At 56.3% G+C, this 17,192-nt stretch overlaps 1 protein-coding gene across 3 annotated transcripts in view; it reads left to right on the top strand.

The window, feature by feature from the left end:
- Positions 1-250: 250 nt before the first annotated feature.
- ACLY (ATP citrate lyase) overlaps positions 251-17,192 on the top strand; it is a 42,559-nt gene continuing 25,617 nt past the window's right edge. For 2 of the 3 annotated variants that reach the window (XM_067716062.1, XM_067716060.1), the window contains exons 1-11: positions 251-407; positions 5,362-5,543; positions 6,720-6,842; positions 8,564-8,626; positions 9,081-9,271; positions 9,737-9,816; positions 10,876-11,006; positions 11,804-11,922; positions 12,516-12,652; positions 13,484-13,545; positions 15,348-15,465. In XM_067716062.1, the coding sequence (XP_067572163.1) occupies positions 5,385-5,543; positions 6,720-6,842; positions 8,564-8,626; positions 9,081-9,271; positions 9,737-9,816; positions 10,876-11,006; positions 11,804-11,922; positions 12,516-12,652; positions 13,484-13,545; positions 15,348-15,465 (1,183 nt within the window). In that variant the 5' untranslated portion in view covers positions 251-407; positions 5,362-5,384. The remainder of the gene's footprint in view (positions 408-5,361; positions 5,544-6,719; positions 6,843-8,563; positions 8,627-9,080; positions 9,272-9,736; positions 9,817-10,875; positions 11,007-11,803; positions 11,923-12,515; positions 12,653-13,483; positions 13,546-15,347; positions 15,466-17,192) is intronic. The other variant, XM_067716061.1, reaches the window with a different exon arrangement.

Genomic DNA, 17,192 nt, shown 5'->3' with positions numbered 1-17,192 from the left:
CTAGCCTCCTACGTTCTCCTCCCAGTGTAGCCCGGCCTATCTCCCCACCCGAGGCCCCGCCCCCGACCCCTCCCTGTCCTGGCAGGCTCCGGAGAGGCGGTGCCGGCCAGCGGTCTGGGACAGACGCACCACCGGGACTACAAGTCCCAGCAGCCACTGGGGCCCGGCCTCGGGGGCGGGGCTATACCGGGCAGCGAATTGAGAGGAGCTCTGGAGCTCAGGCTAGGGAACGCGTGTGGCCAATCGCCGGGCGGCTCGGGCAGTGTGCCGTTGGGGGCGGGGAGAAGCCCGCCAGGGCCGGGACAAAAGCCGGATCCCGGGCGGCCGCGGGAGCCTGGAACGCTCCCGGTAGTGGCGGTGTTTGGGGCCCTGTAGACCGAGCGCCGCGCACAGGCTTTCGCAGAGAGGTGAGTGGCGGGCGACAGCTTTCGCGAGATGGACCTCACCTGGTCCAGAGCTTCCTGCCTCCCTCCCCCAACCCGGAACCGCCTCCCCCGACGCCGGCTTCGGGCTCACGCGCGCTCCCTGCACCTGCTTGGAAGTTTTGAGGGTCTTAAGCTTTAGGTTAGCCTTCGCCGGGATCCCGGCTGGTTGCCTCGTGTCGCCCCCTCCCCTCCCCCACTCCTCCACATTCCAGTTCCTCGGAGTTTGCACAGGGCTTGCCGCCGTCCTTGGCTGTCTTCTCTCCGCCGAATTGCATTTGCCCCTAACTGGAGCCCCTCATCCCCACCCCGGGGCCAGTCATCGAGCCTCGTCGGGCTTTATCCGGCCACCTCTTGCCCCCATCTGGGTGCCTCCCACCGGATGCCGGGGACGGGAAGTAGTGGCTAGTTTCCCCACTCCTACCCCTCATAAGCCGGGCTCAGGCCCTTCCTCTTAGTTCTGTGGAGAGTCGACTGAGCCCCGCGCCGAAGTGGAGGGAGCGAGCGGGGCACGCAGCCGCTGCGGGCCACATGGGGCCGGGCCGACCCAGGCCTCGCCACGAGGACCTAGCCTTGGATCGGCGGTGCAGGAAAGACCCTCCTAGCTCTGGAGGTGCCGTCGGGCCCAGCCGCTAAGCGACAGATGGTCGGGGTACCCGTGTCCCTCCCCACCCTTGACGTTGCTGCCGAGCTTGGTCGAGGCAAGGTCCTCATGGGGCTGGAGGATGCTGCCGCCGCCCTCCTGTTGGGCTTGGCAGAGGGCCAGTCGCGGCGCCAGCTGCCCTCTCCAACCTTGGCAGATACTGTGAAGGGCCAAGGAGTTCTGCCATTAGGTGGTCCTCCGGAGTCTGCCTGGGAAGAGGATTTTGCGGGGGTGGGAGGGGAGCAGTGCATAGCACAGTTTGGTCAGCCAGCCCACAGCCCGCTTCTCTCTCCTCCCTTTAACTTTGCTCTGGGTTCCAGCCAGCTCAGATCGTTGGGTTTCTGAGATTCTGAAATGTTGGGTGAAAGACAGCTGGTAGACCCAGCTGCCCAGAGGGTTGTTTTCACCTCTGAAAGAGCTGCTGCTGCTTCTGCTGCTTCTTCTGCTTTTTTTTTTTTTTTTTTAAGAGCTCCTTAAACAGCTGGGAGGATGGTGATGGGAACAGCCCTCAGACACTGAGCTGGGTGGTTGGTGCCCCCACCCCCATTCTCCACTATGTTTGCTGCAGTAGAGGACCCTCAGAATTCTGCCCCTCCTTTTACTCCAGGGATTGTCTGTCGTTTCAAAAAAATCCCAATCCTACGGATACTAACCTTAAAATAAGTGCTCTTTGGCCTTCCCACAGAGACCATAAGTAGCGTCCCCAGTGGTTCCTCTCCACTGGCGGTGTCCCAGGAATACAGTCCTGGGGAACAGGGTCCTTTCATTCAGCCTTGTCTGTGGGCTGCTTCTGCCCTCGGTGGCTGCTGTGAATGAACTCAGTTCTGGGCCACTTATCCTGTGTGCAGAAAAGACCCCATTCTGCTCAGAAGGTCCCTCCTTTGGATAGAGAGAGAGAGAGAGAGAGAGAGAGGGGTGTGTGTGTGTGTGTGTGTGTGTGTGTTTTCAGGTTCCTTGGCATGATATCTGCCACATTTAGCTAAGTAACAGTTTCTGGGGCCCCAGAGTGGACCCCTGGGGTCTTCGCTCTGCCCTGAAACCATCTCTCACCAGTTTGATAACACATTCAATTATTCAATTCCTGAGGAGGCAGCCCAAGACTCTGTAGTGGGGTGTGTGTGTTTGTGTGTGTGTGTGTGTGTGTTGTGTTCCCAGCCCGGATTGATATACACGTTAAGTCCTATTGTCTCTTGAGCAGATGTTCTTAGCTACTGGTCTCTGGGCTGTCAGGTCATGGTCATAGGTCACCACCTTGAAATGATATGCACAACTGGGTATGTGCACGTTTTTCTGGGCTTTTTTTCTGGTGCTCAGAAGAGTCTGAGACCTCAGATAGGTTAAGAGCCACTGCCCTAGAGAGGCCCTACTGAATGATTAAACTTGCAGATTTATCTCCACCCAGTCCACTCCCTGGTTTTGTGAGCCTTCTTACCCTGTCTTGAATATGCAGAGGCCAGATTCTTTCCATGCTTTTTTTCTATCATGTAAGTTCTCTGTCTTGGCTTTGAGAGGGCCTTCGCCATCTAAGCCACAGTGCTCTAGTGGCAAATCTGTGTTTGGGTGAACTGGCAGAACTTTTCTATCCTGTATCATCCCCTGTTGTCTTCTCTCCCATCCCCTCCCGGGGACTGATTGAAGATGAGTTCTTGGATCTGAGATTTGAACAAGGGCTCAAGAAAATTGTGATTTTTTTTCAGCTGCAGAAGGTCCCATTTCTCATCCGTGTTCTTTCCAAAGTTGGGTCTCTGTTTGGGGAGGTGCCAGGTTTGGGGGGTTGTTGTTCTGGGAGTGCCCTCTGCTGGAGAGGCTTAGCGAGGGGCTTCCTTTCTCCTGGAATCCGTGATCAGCCGGCGGCTGATGTGTCAGAACCGCTAAGGGTGGTCAGCAGCTGCCCCCTCCTTTCTCTGCTTGATCTGCCCTGGGCTGCACTCTGTTTGGGAGGGGGGTAGGGGCACGTGTACCCATCTGATTTCAGGACCAGTTTTTCTGGTCTGAGTCAAGGAGGTTGGGAAATGGAGCTGGAGTGGGTGGGGGGTGGACGGCTGTGAGGCAGTGGGGCTGGTTGAGGTACCTCCTTCGGAAACTTATGTTGAGAAGGAGCCGGAAGTCATCCCAGGGGAAGGTGAGAAAAGGGAACGTCTCCTTTGAGCCCCTTCCCAGCTACCCGACTTTGGGCCAGACACCAGACTGAATGCACCCATTGTGCCGAGCTGGGGACTAGCTGGGAGGCTGAGGGAGCCAGCCAAGCCAGGGTGAGAACCTGAAGCCCAACCTGGCTTTTGGGAGGGAGGTGCAGAGTGGCCCCTGGAACTCTGGCCTTCCCTCAGCTGGGAATGGAGACCAGCCTTCCTGAGTGTATAAACCAGCCAGCCCTCCAGTTCCACCCTCCTTTATTTACACTTGACTTTTCTCCCCCAGCAAATTCAACAACTTCAGTTCTGGGTCTTTGTTGGAGAGGCAGGAGTGACTTTTCCTGATCTGGCCAAGCTCTTGGCATGAATGACTTGGTTTCCTTTCCCTCCCTGTCTCCCCACCCTTTCTCTCCCCAAATCGCTCCTGGCACTACCCAAGGGAGAATGGGTGTGTCAGGACAAAGCGATGGGGAGGGAATATGAAGAAATTGTCATCAGAGACTCTTCTGTGAGGTGAAGGTAGGGGAAATGGCCTGGTTCTTGGAGAACTGCTCTTTTCTCTAGGGCTGAGATGTGGGTTTTCTGGGGACCAGGAGTGAGAGGGTTTGGGTTCAAGCCTTGGGTCCTGGACTTCCCTGGTTTGGTAGTCGTTAAGAATCCGCCTGCCGATGCATGGGACACAGGTTCTAGCCCTGGTCCCGGAAGATCCCGCATGCCGCAGAGCAACTAATCCGGTGCACCACAACTACTGAAGCCCATGCGCCTAGAGCCCATGCTCTGCAACAAGAGAAGCCACCACAGTGAGAAGCCCGCGCACCACAACAAAGAGTAACCCCCGTTGGCCACAACTAGAGAAAGCCTGCACGCAGCAACGAAGACCCAACACAGCCAAAAAAGAAAAAGCCTTAGGTCCCCTGCTTTTTTTTTGGGGGGGCTGCATTGGGTCTTCATTACTGCATGTGGGCTTTCTCTAGTTGTGGCCCGCGGGCTTCTCATTGCAGTGGCTTCTCGTGTTGCGGAGCATGGGCTGTAGGGCTCAGGCTCGGTAGTTGTGGCTCACGGGCTCTAGAGCACAGGCTCAGTAGTTGTGGTGCACGGGCTTAGTTGCTCTGCGGCATGTGGGATCTTCCCGGACCAGGGCTCGAACCCGTGTCCCCTGCATTAGCGGGCGGATCCTTAACCACTGCACCACCAAGGAAGTCCTCCCCGCCCAACCCGCTTATTAATTAGGCTTCTTGGACAAGTTATCTTAACCCCTCTGAGGTTTTATTCCTCATCTAAGAAACAAGGCCATACATCTCCATGTCCCTCCCAGGGCTCACGTACATGTGACCGAGGATGGTTTCTGCCTCTTCTCCCAACTCTGGCTCAGTTAGAAGTGACCAGTATGGGTGGTCCCCAGAGAGGCCTCTGTTTTGCTCTAAATTAGTAGCTGGATGACTCAGTGGGGTGGGTGGGATGCACTGAAAGTCACGGTTCCGCCAGCCTGTTTCTGCTCTGAACTTGGGTGGGAGTCTAGTGTCCTAGGAGAAATGGGCTTTGACGTGACTCTTCCTCTTTGCTCCTTGGGGGCTTGGTCCTGCGTGAGGCTAAGTAGACTTGCTCGCCCAGCCTTCAGGCTGGTGATGTGTATAAGAGTGTGAAGTGGGTGAGTCTGGGTGTGGGGGAGACCAAACATGGAGGGTGTGTAAGGCCAGCATTGCACCATTTGGCCGTGTTCCCCACAGGTCACAGGACCAAAGGGTGTGTTTCAGTGTCTGTATGCCCACCTCGGCTGGGACTAGCACTCAGGTGTGGGTCACATCCCTGCGATTCCTGGTCTCCCCATCTGGCTTCCTTTGTGCCAGGATGCATGTGGTCTTGGGTGAGCTAGTTTTCCTAAAGGGAGTGGAGGCCAAGAGTCTCTGGGGGAATAAATGCCACCTTTGTTTTTCTCCACCATCTTTCCTCATCCATCGTTTCCCGATCCTCCTTCTATGATGTTAGAAGTGCTGTTTGAGATCTCCCTTCCATCCCTCCTCCTGGGGCAGCCCTCTTCTCCCTCAGAGAAGCGCTGAGATCTGGTTTTATCGTCTGGGGGCAGCTGGGCATGGGTCTGCCCTGCTGGAGAAGATGGCACCTCCATCTCCCCACCCGCTCTGACCAGCCCCTCTCACCCCACCAGGTAGAGCAGGGCCCTCCGCAGCCATGTCGGCCAAGGCGATCTCCGAGCAGACAGGCAAAGAACTCCTCTACAAGTACATCTGCACCACCTCGGCCATCCAGAACCGGTTCAAGTATGCCCGGGTCACCCCTGACACTGACTGGGCCCACCTGCTGCAGGACCACCCGTGGCTACTCAGCCAGGTGAGCCCGCCCCCCCGGCCTGAGCCCCTCCTCCAGGCCCAGAGTCCCAGGAAGAGAAAGCAGTAGGTTTGCTGGAGATGTCCCCCCGGGGCATGTGATGGCAGCCGGTCTGCATGGTTGGGCAGGGTGCAGGGGGCTGAGCACGTTTTGTGTTTGGCCCCGGGCCCTGCATACTGAGGTCCCCTGGCACGGCGTACAGAGCCTGGACTGGAACTGGACAAACCGGAATTCAGATGGCAGCTCTCTGCATATTAACCATGTGGCCTGGGGCAAGCCATTTCACCTCTCTAGAGTTTTAGATTCCCCATCTGTCAAATGGGCATAGCACTCACCCTGTGAGTTTAGGGATTAGTAACAATGTCTGGAAAGTATTCAGTGTGCTGCCTGGCACTTGGTAGTTGCTCACTGACAAACACCACCCTGTCAGGAATATGTCAGGGCCATGAGGAAGTGTGACGTTGTACTTTGGGTAGAACGGCTGATGGGATGCACCCTGGAGTAGAGGCTCCTCTCTGTAGATCTCTGCAGGGCCATTGTTGGGATGGTGTCTGGAAGCTTAGACTTCTTTGGCAGGCCCCAGGGGGCGGGACTGGGACCAGTAGGGGGAGGCATTCAGGGATGCAGGTTTCCTCCCACCATGAGGCAGCCCAAACCACAAAGCAAGCTGCCTCCGGAGGCGGTGAACTTCCTGGTCCTAGAAGTGTGTGAGCAGTGGCTAGGGGCTGCTTGTTGGTCTTACAGACAGGGTTCAAACCCTGGGATCGGGTGGACCAGATGTCCTCAAAGGTCCTTTGTCACCCCAAGGCTCTGTCTCCGTTCTTTCTTTTGAAACACAGGTGCTAGTCGATAGTCTGAGAAGTTGAATGAAGCTAGGATACCACATAGGGAGGGTAGGGAATCACTTACTCATTCAGCACGTATTCAGTGAGCACCTGCTCTGCCAGACCCCTTCCTGGGTGAGGATGGCTTTAGCTTCCTTGTCGTTAAAAGAAAGATGTTGGCAGGGGTAGGTGAGGGAAGCTTCTGGGAGTTGACCTTGAAGGGTGGGTGGAATTCGTTCTGGGGGTGGGGTGGATTGGAAGCCACCAGGCTACGCTGTGCTTTGGGTCCCCAAACTGTCACCTCTTACTCTTCCCTATCTTTCCTTGCTGTAAATACAAACCCCTCTTATTCCAGAGCTTGGTGGTTAAGCCAGACCAGCTGATCAAACGGCGTGGAAAGCTGGGCCTAGTTGGGGTCAACCTCACTCTGGATGGAGTCAAGTCCTGGTTGAAGCCACGGCTGGGACAGGAGGCCACAGTGAGTCTGGGTGTAGGGTCGGGGTGGATGTGCTGTGGTAACAGAAGCAAATGTGGTCGCCTCCAGATCAGCACTGTGGGTCACCCCCCCAGCTGGTCAGATTGCAGCCTGGGGAAGGCAGGAGCCCGGCAGAGCTGCCTTAGGCAGCAGGGCCCCCTTGGTGCTCGTTCCCAGCTCCCCTATCAGGGAACGGCAAGATGTGCTGTGCAGGTAACCCCAGTACAATTAGAGAGCCAGGTAGAAATGGTCTGTTTCTTTAACAACAGTCGTGGAGATGGGACTCTGAGAACTATTCTGGGAACTCCTTTCTTTTTAGTTTCCAGAAAGGGTAAGGTAGCTTGTCATGACCTGCGTATATAAGCGGGTGGGTTAAAAAAAAAAAAAAAAAAACTTGAAGGGAGATGCAGAATCATTTAGGCAGAAACGTTCTTGGGCCAAGAACCTAGGAGGAGGAAACAATTAATAATACTGAAGAGTAAACTTAATTCTTGCCTTCTTCCAGCTCATTGATCCATTTCAACTCTGTAGATGAGATAGTTAAAGTGAAATACGGCTTAGGAAGGCTACGTGATGCCCAGAAATAAAACTGCATTTCTTTTTCTTCTCCCAAAAGGAGCTGGAGAACTGAAGGGAGGGAGTAAGCTGAGGCTTGGCTTACGCTGGGGAGGATGTGCTGTCCATACCTGGCTTTGTCGCATTTGGGGTGACCATGGACCAGGGTTGAGCTGTTCTCTAACTTGGTTGCCCGGGAGTAGGATGAAGATGGTGATGGAACCATCTTCCTTTTTACTGGCCTTCCTCAAATTAAGCTCTTCACGTTCATTTCCCGGTTTCTGGCTCTCCTGGGTAAAGAGGGATCCTCGAAGTTACACACAGGCCTGGGGGCAGAGGGATCTGGACCTTTGTGCCCCCAGGCCTTTGGGGAGAGGACAGCAGGGTTGGGGGCTGAGCAGTGTCCCCGGGGAGGTCCTCATGCTTCCTTCTCCTCCGCTGTCTGTTGGGAGGGGGATGTCAGGGACCTCTGAGCCGGCAGCAGCGTTGACCCCAGCGGGAGCAGCTCATTACCTCTGATGGATCACTGTCTGGTCCTGACTCAGCAGTGACGCACGCATGGGTGGGCGGGGGCTTCGGGACACGCTGGGAGGGATGAGGGCTGTCTCGCCTCGGCTGCTGCCAGGGACCCACTCAAACTGATTAGCTCTGCAGGCCTGTTGTCCTCAGCCGGGAAGGTCTGTGTGGAAAAGTTTTCCCCGTCAGGCTCCCCTCCCTCCCCGCTCCGAGCCATTCCCTGCGCCTAGACTCATGCTCTGGGGCTGGGTCTCCCTGCCTGCGCTCTGGGGTAGACAGCCTTGGTTTGTCTGAGCGCTTTAATTTGTGGCGCAGCAGAGGGGGAGACGCTCCTGATCTCTGCTTCTGGGGGCGGGCTGTTGCTGCAGCTCATTTATCCTCCTCCAGAGGAGGCAGGAAAGGATGTGTGAGGTCAGTGTTGAAGTGTAGCTGGCACGAGGTGGTGGATGGAAGAGGAGATCTCATGAAGACTTCTTGAGCCCACTGCCCTGGTTTCTGGAAAGATCTCTTTCTGGCAGGTGTTGTGGCAGTAGTGCTTGGGCCCCGCCTCTGATGGGAGGGCGAGGTGGAGGGACCAGAGGGCGATCCTTCCTCCTGCCCTGCGAGCAAGACATGCCTTCTTGTCTAAGCTTTACCTCCCTCAATCTCTGTAGGTTGGCAAGGCCAGAGGCTTCCTCAAGAACTTTCTGATCGAACCCTTCGTCCCCCACACTCAGGTATGTGGGAAGTGACTCCAAGCTGGGGCTTCTCCCTCTGGGAGCTTTGTGCCTGTTGGCCCTAAAATGATGAAGGAGAAATCAAGCTGCTGGAGAAAAACCAAAGGGACCAGAGTCTCTGAAGCGGTGCTGAGGGTTTGAGGGTGCTACGGAGCAGGGAGTCCAGAGATGAAGGAAAGGGCTTAGTTTGCAGCAGGAAGGAATCAAGGTTGGTAACAGAGGGGACTTCCCAGTGCTGGGATGAGAAGGACTTGAAGGCAGGGCCCCTTCCCCCAGAGCAGGTCACGTTGGCTCAGTCTGGACTGTCAGCCAGCAAGGCAGTGGCCTCTTGTCTCTTGTCCTCAAGGGGAAGATGGTGATCTGCTCTTACCTTGTGAGAGGTGTCTATGGGGTTTTAGAAATGATACCACCGGGGTTGGGCCCCTCACCCACGTGGTGCTCTCTTCCCCGTAAGGAGGAGGAGTTCTATGTCTGCATCTATGCTACCCGAGAAGGGGACTACGTCCTGTTCCACCACGAAGGCGGGGTGGATGTGGGTGACGTGGACGCCAAAGCCCAGAAACTGCTCGTTGGTGTGGACGAGAAGCTGAATCTTGAGGGCATCAAGAAACACCTGTTGGTCCACGCCCCCAAAGACAAGAAAGAGTTGAGTGAGAGGGGTGGCTGGGAGGTGGCAGCGGAGGAACGGGGAAGGCCGACAGCTCTGGGCGCAGAGTGGGGAAAGCAGAGTGGTCTATCCCTGTCTGGGCACCCACTGCGCCGCCCCAGCATCTGGCCGGAAGGTGGGGAGCAAAAGGCAGGCACCGCCACTCCCCGTCCCCAGGAGGGATGCTGCGGGTGGAGGGGAGGCCGGCTCAGACTGAAACGTGCGTCAGTGTCCCTCACCTCCGTGCCCCTTCTGTCTGGCACGTGTCCCCCTCCTGCTGCATGCCTGACAGCTCCCTTCCGCCTCAGCGGCTGAAGAGTGATGTCTGGGGAGCGGGGTTTGGAGCGGAAAGCGAGGGGTCAGCGGGGTGGCTGTTGGCAAGTGGAGCTGTCAGAGGCAGTGAGGGATTGCTTCTGCGCCCGCTCCGCCGCGGATTGACAGTCCCTCTCTGCCTCCCCCTGTAGGATTCTAGCCAGCTTTATCTCCGGCCTCTTCCATTTCTATGAGGATCTGTACTTCACCTACCTCGAGATCAACCCCCTTGGTAACTGTCTCTGCTGGGGTGGGACAGGGCAGAGTCTGAGTACTTATGGTAGCCCTGGCCTTGACGTTCCGAGGACCAGACCCCCACTTGCAGGGGGCAGCGCAGACAGCTGTGCGTGGGCGGAGGGATCTCCGGGCTCCTGTTCCTGAGCTCTCAGGAGGCCACGGTCATTCCTCTTCGCCATCTCCAGTTTCTTTCTTTCTTCTGTGCTGGGGAAGTCCTGGCTGTGATCTGACTCTGCCCTGTGGCTCTCGCTGCCAGTGGGTTAGGCTGTTCTACCAGGAGCTGACCGGTCAGACCCTTCCTTCCTCTTGGTGCCTCGGAGACCCCCTCCCCGCTTCCCCCTCCAGGAGTTGGTCCATCATTGACCCCCGAGGCTGGAAAGACCTCGGCGAAGCCTCTCGCGCTGTGAAGGAGGCAGATGGCGTGGGCTGGCTCTGGCCAGGGCTTCATAGGGCAAAGTCCTGATAGATTCCAGCTAGGGACGTAGCCCCTTTAATGGACCAGATGGCTCTGTGCTGACTTAATTAGCTAAATGGCCCTGGGGGAAAGGGAAATGGACTCCAGTGAGGCGGCAGTAAATGAATCCTGCTGGCTGGGGGCCCAGTGTGCCCATGGCTTCCCACTTCTCGCTGGACCCTAGGAGCCCCTGGTGTGTGCACCCGGGGGCCTTAGAGACTGTGCCTTAGACACTTTTTTTGTAAATAGCAGGGTTGTGGTGGATGAATAGATAGACATTTAAGGCATGGAGTATAGCATTTTGTAAAAATGCTTAAAAATTGCCATGGCAACTGAAACAGACGTTCCTGCCCTATTACCTGCAGGTCAGGGAGCGGGGACTGGTCTTGTAGAATTTGTTTTTCCTTGAATGGGGGAAAAGCTGTGTCTCCATAAGGACCAATCTGGTTTCTTGTTGAGCTGGAGGGTCGTTAGGCCTGGGTGGTCCCCCGTGGGAGTGATGTGTGGGGAAGTCTGGAGGGGGTTGGAGGTTGATGGTCACCTCGGCTAGGGCCCATGTCTGATTGCCTCTTCTTTGCTTTTTTTTTTTCCTTCTTAAAGTAGTGACCAAAGATGGCGTCTACGTCCTTGACCTGGCAGCCAAGGTGGACGCCACCGCCGACTACATCTGCAAAGTGAAGTGGGGTGACATAGAGTTCCCCCCCCCCTTCGGGCGGGAGGCTTATCCAGAGGTGAGGCTGGTTTGGGGAGGAGACGGAGGGGGACCGGCGGGGTGGGGGAGTGACTGGCCTCCTATGAGCATTTGGTAACCCTTGTGGGCTAGGTATTTGGCAGGAAAGGAAGGCCAGGAGCCATTTAATTTTTTAAAAGCCCTGGAGGAGGAGGGTGTGGGGGCCAGCCAAGCCCCTGAATCCCGGCCGGAGGTCCTTTCAGACTCCCCTCTCAATCAGCCTCCCTGGGCTCGTGACGTGACTTGTTGTTTCTCAGTAATTCTGAGTGGCTCCCCGAATCCTGCCAGGAAGGTAGTTCTCTCGGCCACTTGCTGAGAATTTTAATTGCTCCTTCCCACCCCATCCTCTGAGAGGTCCTCGCCGCAGCATCAGGCATGTGTGACGGAACCCAGGTCAAGGGAAGAGGCTGGGCTGGGGGGAGGGATGGGGCCTGGGGGGCACAGCACGGGATGAGCTAGGCAGGCAGATGCTGGGAGTGGGGGCCATGCTAGAAGCAGAGTGACATAGCGAGGCCTGGGACTCGGGCAGAGAGCCAAGGACTTGAAGTCGGAGAGAAAGGACCTGGGAAGTTTGCCTCCAGGTGGTGACTGGCTGTGGGGGTTTTGGTGCTTGGAGACGGCATCGGCATCACGTTTTGTCCCAGGCATGTGAGGCCCTGCACAAGCCCTTCTCCCTGACACTGTGAAGGCAGTGGAGGACCTCTTCATACGACCCCAGGAGAAGGGGAGGGGTCCTGGGATCTGTGACCTGGTGAAGGGTGTGCCCCCAGGGCCCACCTGTTGCTGTCTGGCCCCTAGGAAGCCTACATCGCAGACCTGGATGCCAAAAGTGGGGCAAGCTTGAAGCTGACCTTGCTGAACCCCAAGGGGAGGATCTGGACCATGGTGGCCGGAGGTGGCGCCTCTGTCGTGTACAGGTGACTGAGAGGGCTGCTGAGGGGATGGCAGCCAGGTCCACCTAGGCTTCCCACATGTGGCCTGGATCAAGTCGCTTCACCTCGGGGTCTCCAGTTTCCCCCCGCTCGGTGCAGAGCAGAACTCGTGGGCATCCCAGAGGGGCCTACACAGCGTCTCTGCAACCTTCTTCTTTGCTTCAAAATGAAATTATTAGTTATAATTCTTATCATTAGTGATAATGTGCTCCATGCAAAAGTACAACAAATACAGAAAATGAACCAGAAAGTGAATTTTGCTTGGCTGTGTCACCACCCCTCCCCCTACCAGGCCACCACGTTGGGTGTCCTTCCAGGTATTGTAGTGCCTGTATGAATAGTCACACTTTTACACTTCATAGAAGTCTTGGGTAGGGCTGGGAGGATGCCCCCCCGGGAGAGTATGATGCAGGACAGTTAACCTTCAAGTATGACTTGTTTGGGCCTTGAGGGTCTGAGGTCCATAGGCTGCCCGGCCTCAAGGCTTCAGGGGCGTCTGCGTGGCCTCCCAGGCACCAGGCCGCCACCCTCTGCCACTCAAGCTGGAGCCAGCACTGACTTCCTTGCTTCCCTGGCAGCGATACCATCTGCGACCTAGGGGGTGTCAACGAGCTAGCGAACTACGGGGAGTACTCGGGCGCCCCCAGCGAGCAGCAGACCTATGACTACGCCAAGACGATCCTCTCCCTCATGACCCGCGAGAAGCACCCCGATGGTGAGACACGCGCTCCTTCCCCGGGACAGCCCAGCGTCCTCGGTGGGGACAGCTTTGGCTGGGCTGTGAGGCACCAGGGTTTTCCTGGTCCTTTGCAACCTGGGACTAGTTATTTAACTTCTGGACCTCAGTTTCCCTGACTGCACAATGGGCAGTGACAGGGTCTGTCAGACTGGGGGCTCCGAGGGGGCGAGGAATGGATGGATGTGTACAGCCCTATGAGTAGGTGCAAGGGGAGGCGGTGGTGGCATGCTTTTGCTGACTGCTATAACGTGGTTCTTAGCGACTCACTTACACATTTATTGTCTGGGCTGTGTGATTCCCAGCTTTCCTGTATCACCTGTCCTGTGTTTTGGGACCACACATACCAGTTCCCCTTCCCTTGAGCCAGATAGAGATTCCCACCAGGGGTATCCAAAAACCAAGCTGGGTTTCTAGATGCCAGCTAGGAATGACGTAGAGATTCTGTGGGTTCGAGAATTCCCTGGCCGCCCAGTGGTTGGGACTCCTCACTCTCAGTGCCAAGGGCCCGGGTTTGATCCCTGGTCAGGAAGTAGGATCCCACAAGCTGCACGACGCAGCCAGAAAAAGAAATTGAGATTTTCTGGGCTTGGATCAGCCGCTTGCTTGGTGGCATAGGTTATGGAGAGGTGAGCTGATGACACTGAACAGGCATCAGGAGAGACCAGCTTGCTCCCCCCGCCTCTGCACTGGTATCTCCTAACAGCTGGGGGACGCTCACTCAGGAGAGAGCACTCTCTCAGTTGGATTTCTATGATGCCCAAGTCTACCTTTCTAACCTTTTTCTGACTTCTCTTGCTCCAAACCCAGGCAAGATCCTCATTATCGGAGGCAGCATCGCCAACTTCACCAATGTGGCCGCCACATTCAAGGTAACCAGCTGCAGGGGAACGTGGGTGGGTTGGGAGCAGGGAAGGGAAGTTTCTGTGCAAGTAGGTTTGAGACAGAAGCAGGTTCCCATGAGTTACCCAGTCCGGGGGAGGGGCTTTTGACCTAGGGATGCACAAGACACCGGGATGGATCTGGATCCGAACCTGTGTGTCTCTGGCCAAGCAGCTGACCCTCGCTGGGCCATAATTCTCCCATCTGAAGTGTGGGGAGAAGGGGAATTTCTGCCTTCCCCCCTTTCAGGACCAATTCTTCAAAAACTGGCTTGACTGATCTCATTTCCAACACTCCATTGTAAGACTCTGGGTTCTCTGCACCTCCTAGCGTTTCTGTTTCCCAATCATCTGCCCCTTCTCCAAAAGGTTGGCATGAGGAAATGTCTGATGCCCTGGGGCTCCTGCTCTTCCAGCCAGAGGCCCGTCAGCCTGGGTCCCTGTGCACAAGTCAGGGGCGTGGGCCCCAGTTTAAAGAAAGTGTGACTGCTGGTCAAGAAGGATGACAGCTAGCGTGTCTCGAGACTCCTCCCCTTCAAGGGGGCCGCCTCAGGAGGCCACGTATCCCATCCTGTCAGGTGCTCACTGAAGCCCTTCAAAAGAGTGTCTTCCATCTGGTAGTTCCACATAAGCTTTGAAAATAATGCATAGGGCTTCCCTGGTGGCGCAGTGGTTGAAAGTCCTCCTGCTGATGCAGGGGACGCGGGTTCGTGTCCCGGTCCGGGAGGATCCCACATGCCGTGGAGCGGCTGGGCCCATGTGCCATGGCCGCTGAGCCTGCGCGTCCAGAGCCTGTGCTCCGGAACGGGAGAGGCCCACGTACCGCAAAAAAAAAAAAGAAAGAAAATAATGCATAAATAAATGTCAGTCTTGAAAGTCTGAGCTCTCGAGAAGGAGGGGACCAGGCCTCGCCAGTCCTGCCTAAAACAGGTCCCTAATTGGACCTGATTCAACAAACAGATCTGACACAGGTGAATCTCAACAGCTTTGTTTTAACTTCTGAGCAGCCTGTAATAAAGGCAGCGCGTCGATAAGGGCGGTTATGTCTGGAGCAGGAACTGTGTGTAGAGCTTCCCGTGAAATGCCACGAGCGACAGAACGTAGACTCAGTAAACTTGCCCTCCATCTGGAGAGACAAAACTGGTCCACACCTGTACGTGCTCCCACGTTTCCAAAGTTGATACCCATTGCAATGCTTTTCCCCCAAATCACTTGAAGAAGCTTTTGTAGGACTTTGACATTTAAGTAGACAATGTCCTGATCACCCTGACAGCTCTTGCATAGGACCTCGGTATAGAGTTTCCCCCAAAATTGCAGTAAGAGAACAAGAACTACTATAGATTGGGATAAGAGAGACCAGCAAAGCCCCACTGGTGTTGGAGGCCCAGCACCCCGCGCATCGAGGGGTGTCACCGCTAGGTGCCCCATGTTCTCACCTCAGCACCATTAACAGTGGTTGCTTGTCCTGGGCCTTTGGGTCGCTTGTGTGTGCAACACGTGTAAAATTCTTGAGTGCCAGGGCCTGCCGTGCTTTGTGAGAAGCCGCCCTATTTTTTTCGTTTTGTTTTGTTTCTGGCTGTGCCGCACGGCTTGTGGAATCTCAGTTCCTCGACCAGGGGTTGAACCTGGGCCGCAGCAGTGAAGGCGCTGAATCCTAACCACTGGACCACCAGGGAACTCCCAGCAGCCCTTGTAATCTACGCCCTGGGACATTTGTTTCCCATGGTTATAAACGCTTGCTTTATGGCTGCGTTCATTCTAGTCACATGTCTGTTGTCCCTTGGTGCTTCCAGGGCATCGTGAGAGCGATTCGAGATTACCAGGGCCCCCTGAAGGAGCACGAGGTCACGATCTTTGTCCGAAGAGGTGGCCCCAACTACCAGGAGGGCTTACGGGTGATGGGAGAAGTCGGTAAGATGGGGAACCTTTTCTGTCTCTCCCACCCTGAGTGTCACGCCTCCTCGGGATTCCTGCAAGAGTCAGTCTTCCAGTGCCTCCGTGCCCTCCCCCCCGCCTCTGGAGGTGCAGCTCGCTTCTGCTGCTGTTCTGTGCCCTCCTGACACAGAGCACCTGACCGAAACCTAAACTCGGAATGGGCAGGAAGGCATTTTCATTCAGCTGTTCACTTAACAAATAATTGTGGAAGGCCTGCTGTGTGCCGGGCCCTGTGCTGAACCCTGGGGTCACAGCCACGTGCGACAGATGACGGGCAGCGAGCCCTCGTGCAGTTGAGAACAGTGACTGCAGTGTCAGGCGGCATGAAGGAAGATGAGCAGGGAGAAGGGGCGGGACATCTGTGCCTCTAGCATCTGTGGGAGGGGACAGGGCAGTTTTAAATGAGGCAATCGGAGAACGCTTGACCAGAAAGGTGGCATTTGAGCAGAGACCTGGAGGAGGGAGCAGTCAGTGGTGGATGTCTGCCGAGGAAAGGGCAAGTCCCAAGGCCCTGGGGTAGGACCAGCTGGGAGGGCTGAGGGACTGGGGTCGGGAGAGCAAAGGCAGGGGGTCCGGGGATGGAGGCAGAGAGGCCGAGGGAGCAGATATGCGCGGGGCTAGAACAGGTCCCGTGGGCACTTGGCTGTGACCCTGGCAGCTGCTGGAAGACTGAGCAGAGGAGTGACACCATTTGACTTAGGTTTGAGAAGGTTGTTTAGGCTGCTGGGTGGAGACAAGACCAGAGGGCAGCCAGGTCGAAGCAGGGGGACCACCTAGGAGGCTGCGGCAGCCTCTAGGGCAGAGTGGTGGCCTGGACTGGGGGGCGGAGGAGGGAGACAGTGGTAAGTGTCCAGGCCCCGACCGCTGGTGGCCTGGTTGGAGGGAGGGGTCTGGTAATTGATAGAACCGGAGGGAGTTGCCCCTCGCTGAGCTGAGGGCAGAGAGGATGTGGGTCCATTTTGGTTTCCTTTCTTCCTTCTGCATTTTGGGCGTCTCCTGCAGGCTCCTGAGACCTCAGACTCAGAGCCGTCAAGAACTTGGGGGCCATGTGACGTCAGTGAGGACTAAGACTGGGTCTCCCTGAGTTGACCTGATAGAACCAGCAGCTTTGGTCTTGAGTGCAGCGCGACCCCGTTGCTAAGAGCAGTTATGTGTGGGGTGGGGGGGTGTGAGGGTGAGGATATGAGACACTCCTGCTCGGTGATCATGCCCTCTAACAGGAGAGACAACCTTTCCACCTTCCCATTTCCCCAAATCTGATATCCATGGCAAACACTGACCCACCTAGGTCACTTGAAGTGGTACCAAGTCCTAGTTTTCACCTGAAACTGTGGACCTGCCATGGACGTAGCCCTCGGAACAGCACGGTGAATGTTACTCAGTCATGCCTGGGACGTTCAACTCACGGGACAATGAACAAGTAAACAGCGGCTGGAACAAGAGGCTGTTTGGTGGGGATCTCCAGGCAGGGCGGTGTGGAGGGGAGCGACTGTCGAGGTCAGAAGGCCTTTCCCAAGAGGTGGCACTTGAGCTGAGCTGAGTGACAGCCAGGTGACAGCTCCATGCAGAGGAAGGAACAGGGCCAGAGCCCTGGGGAAAGGAGCCCGGCTGTTGAGGAACAGAGGCCGGGCCTGGGTGGCTGCAGCGTGGTGGCCACGGGCGACAAATCTGGAGGGGGTCGGAGAGCCGGGGAACGTGAGGAG

The sequence above is a fragment of the Pseudorca crassidens genome, chromosome 19 (genome assembly GCF_039906515.1).
Source record: "Pseudorca crassidens isolate mPseCra1 chromosome 19, mPseCra1.hap1, whole genome shotgun sequence".
Taxonomy (NCBI): Eukaryota; Metazoa; Chordata; class Mammalia; order Artiodactyla; family Delphinidae; genus Pseudorca; species Pseudorca crassidens.
The sequence above is the reverse complement of the archived record's forward strand: the minus strand, read 5'-3'. Positions and strand labels throughout refer to the sequence as shown.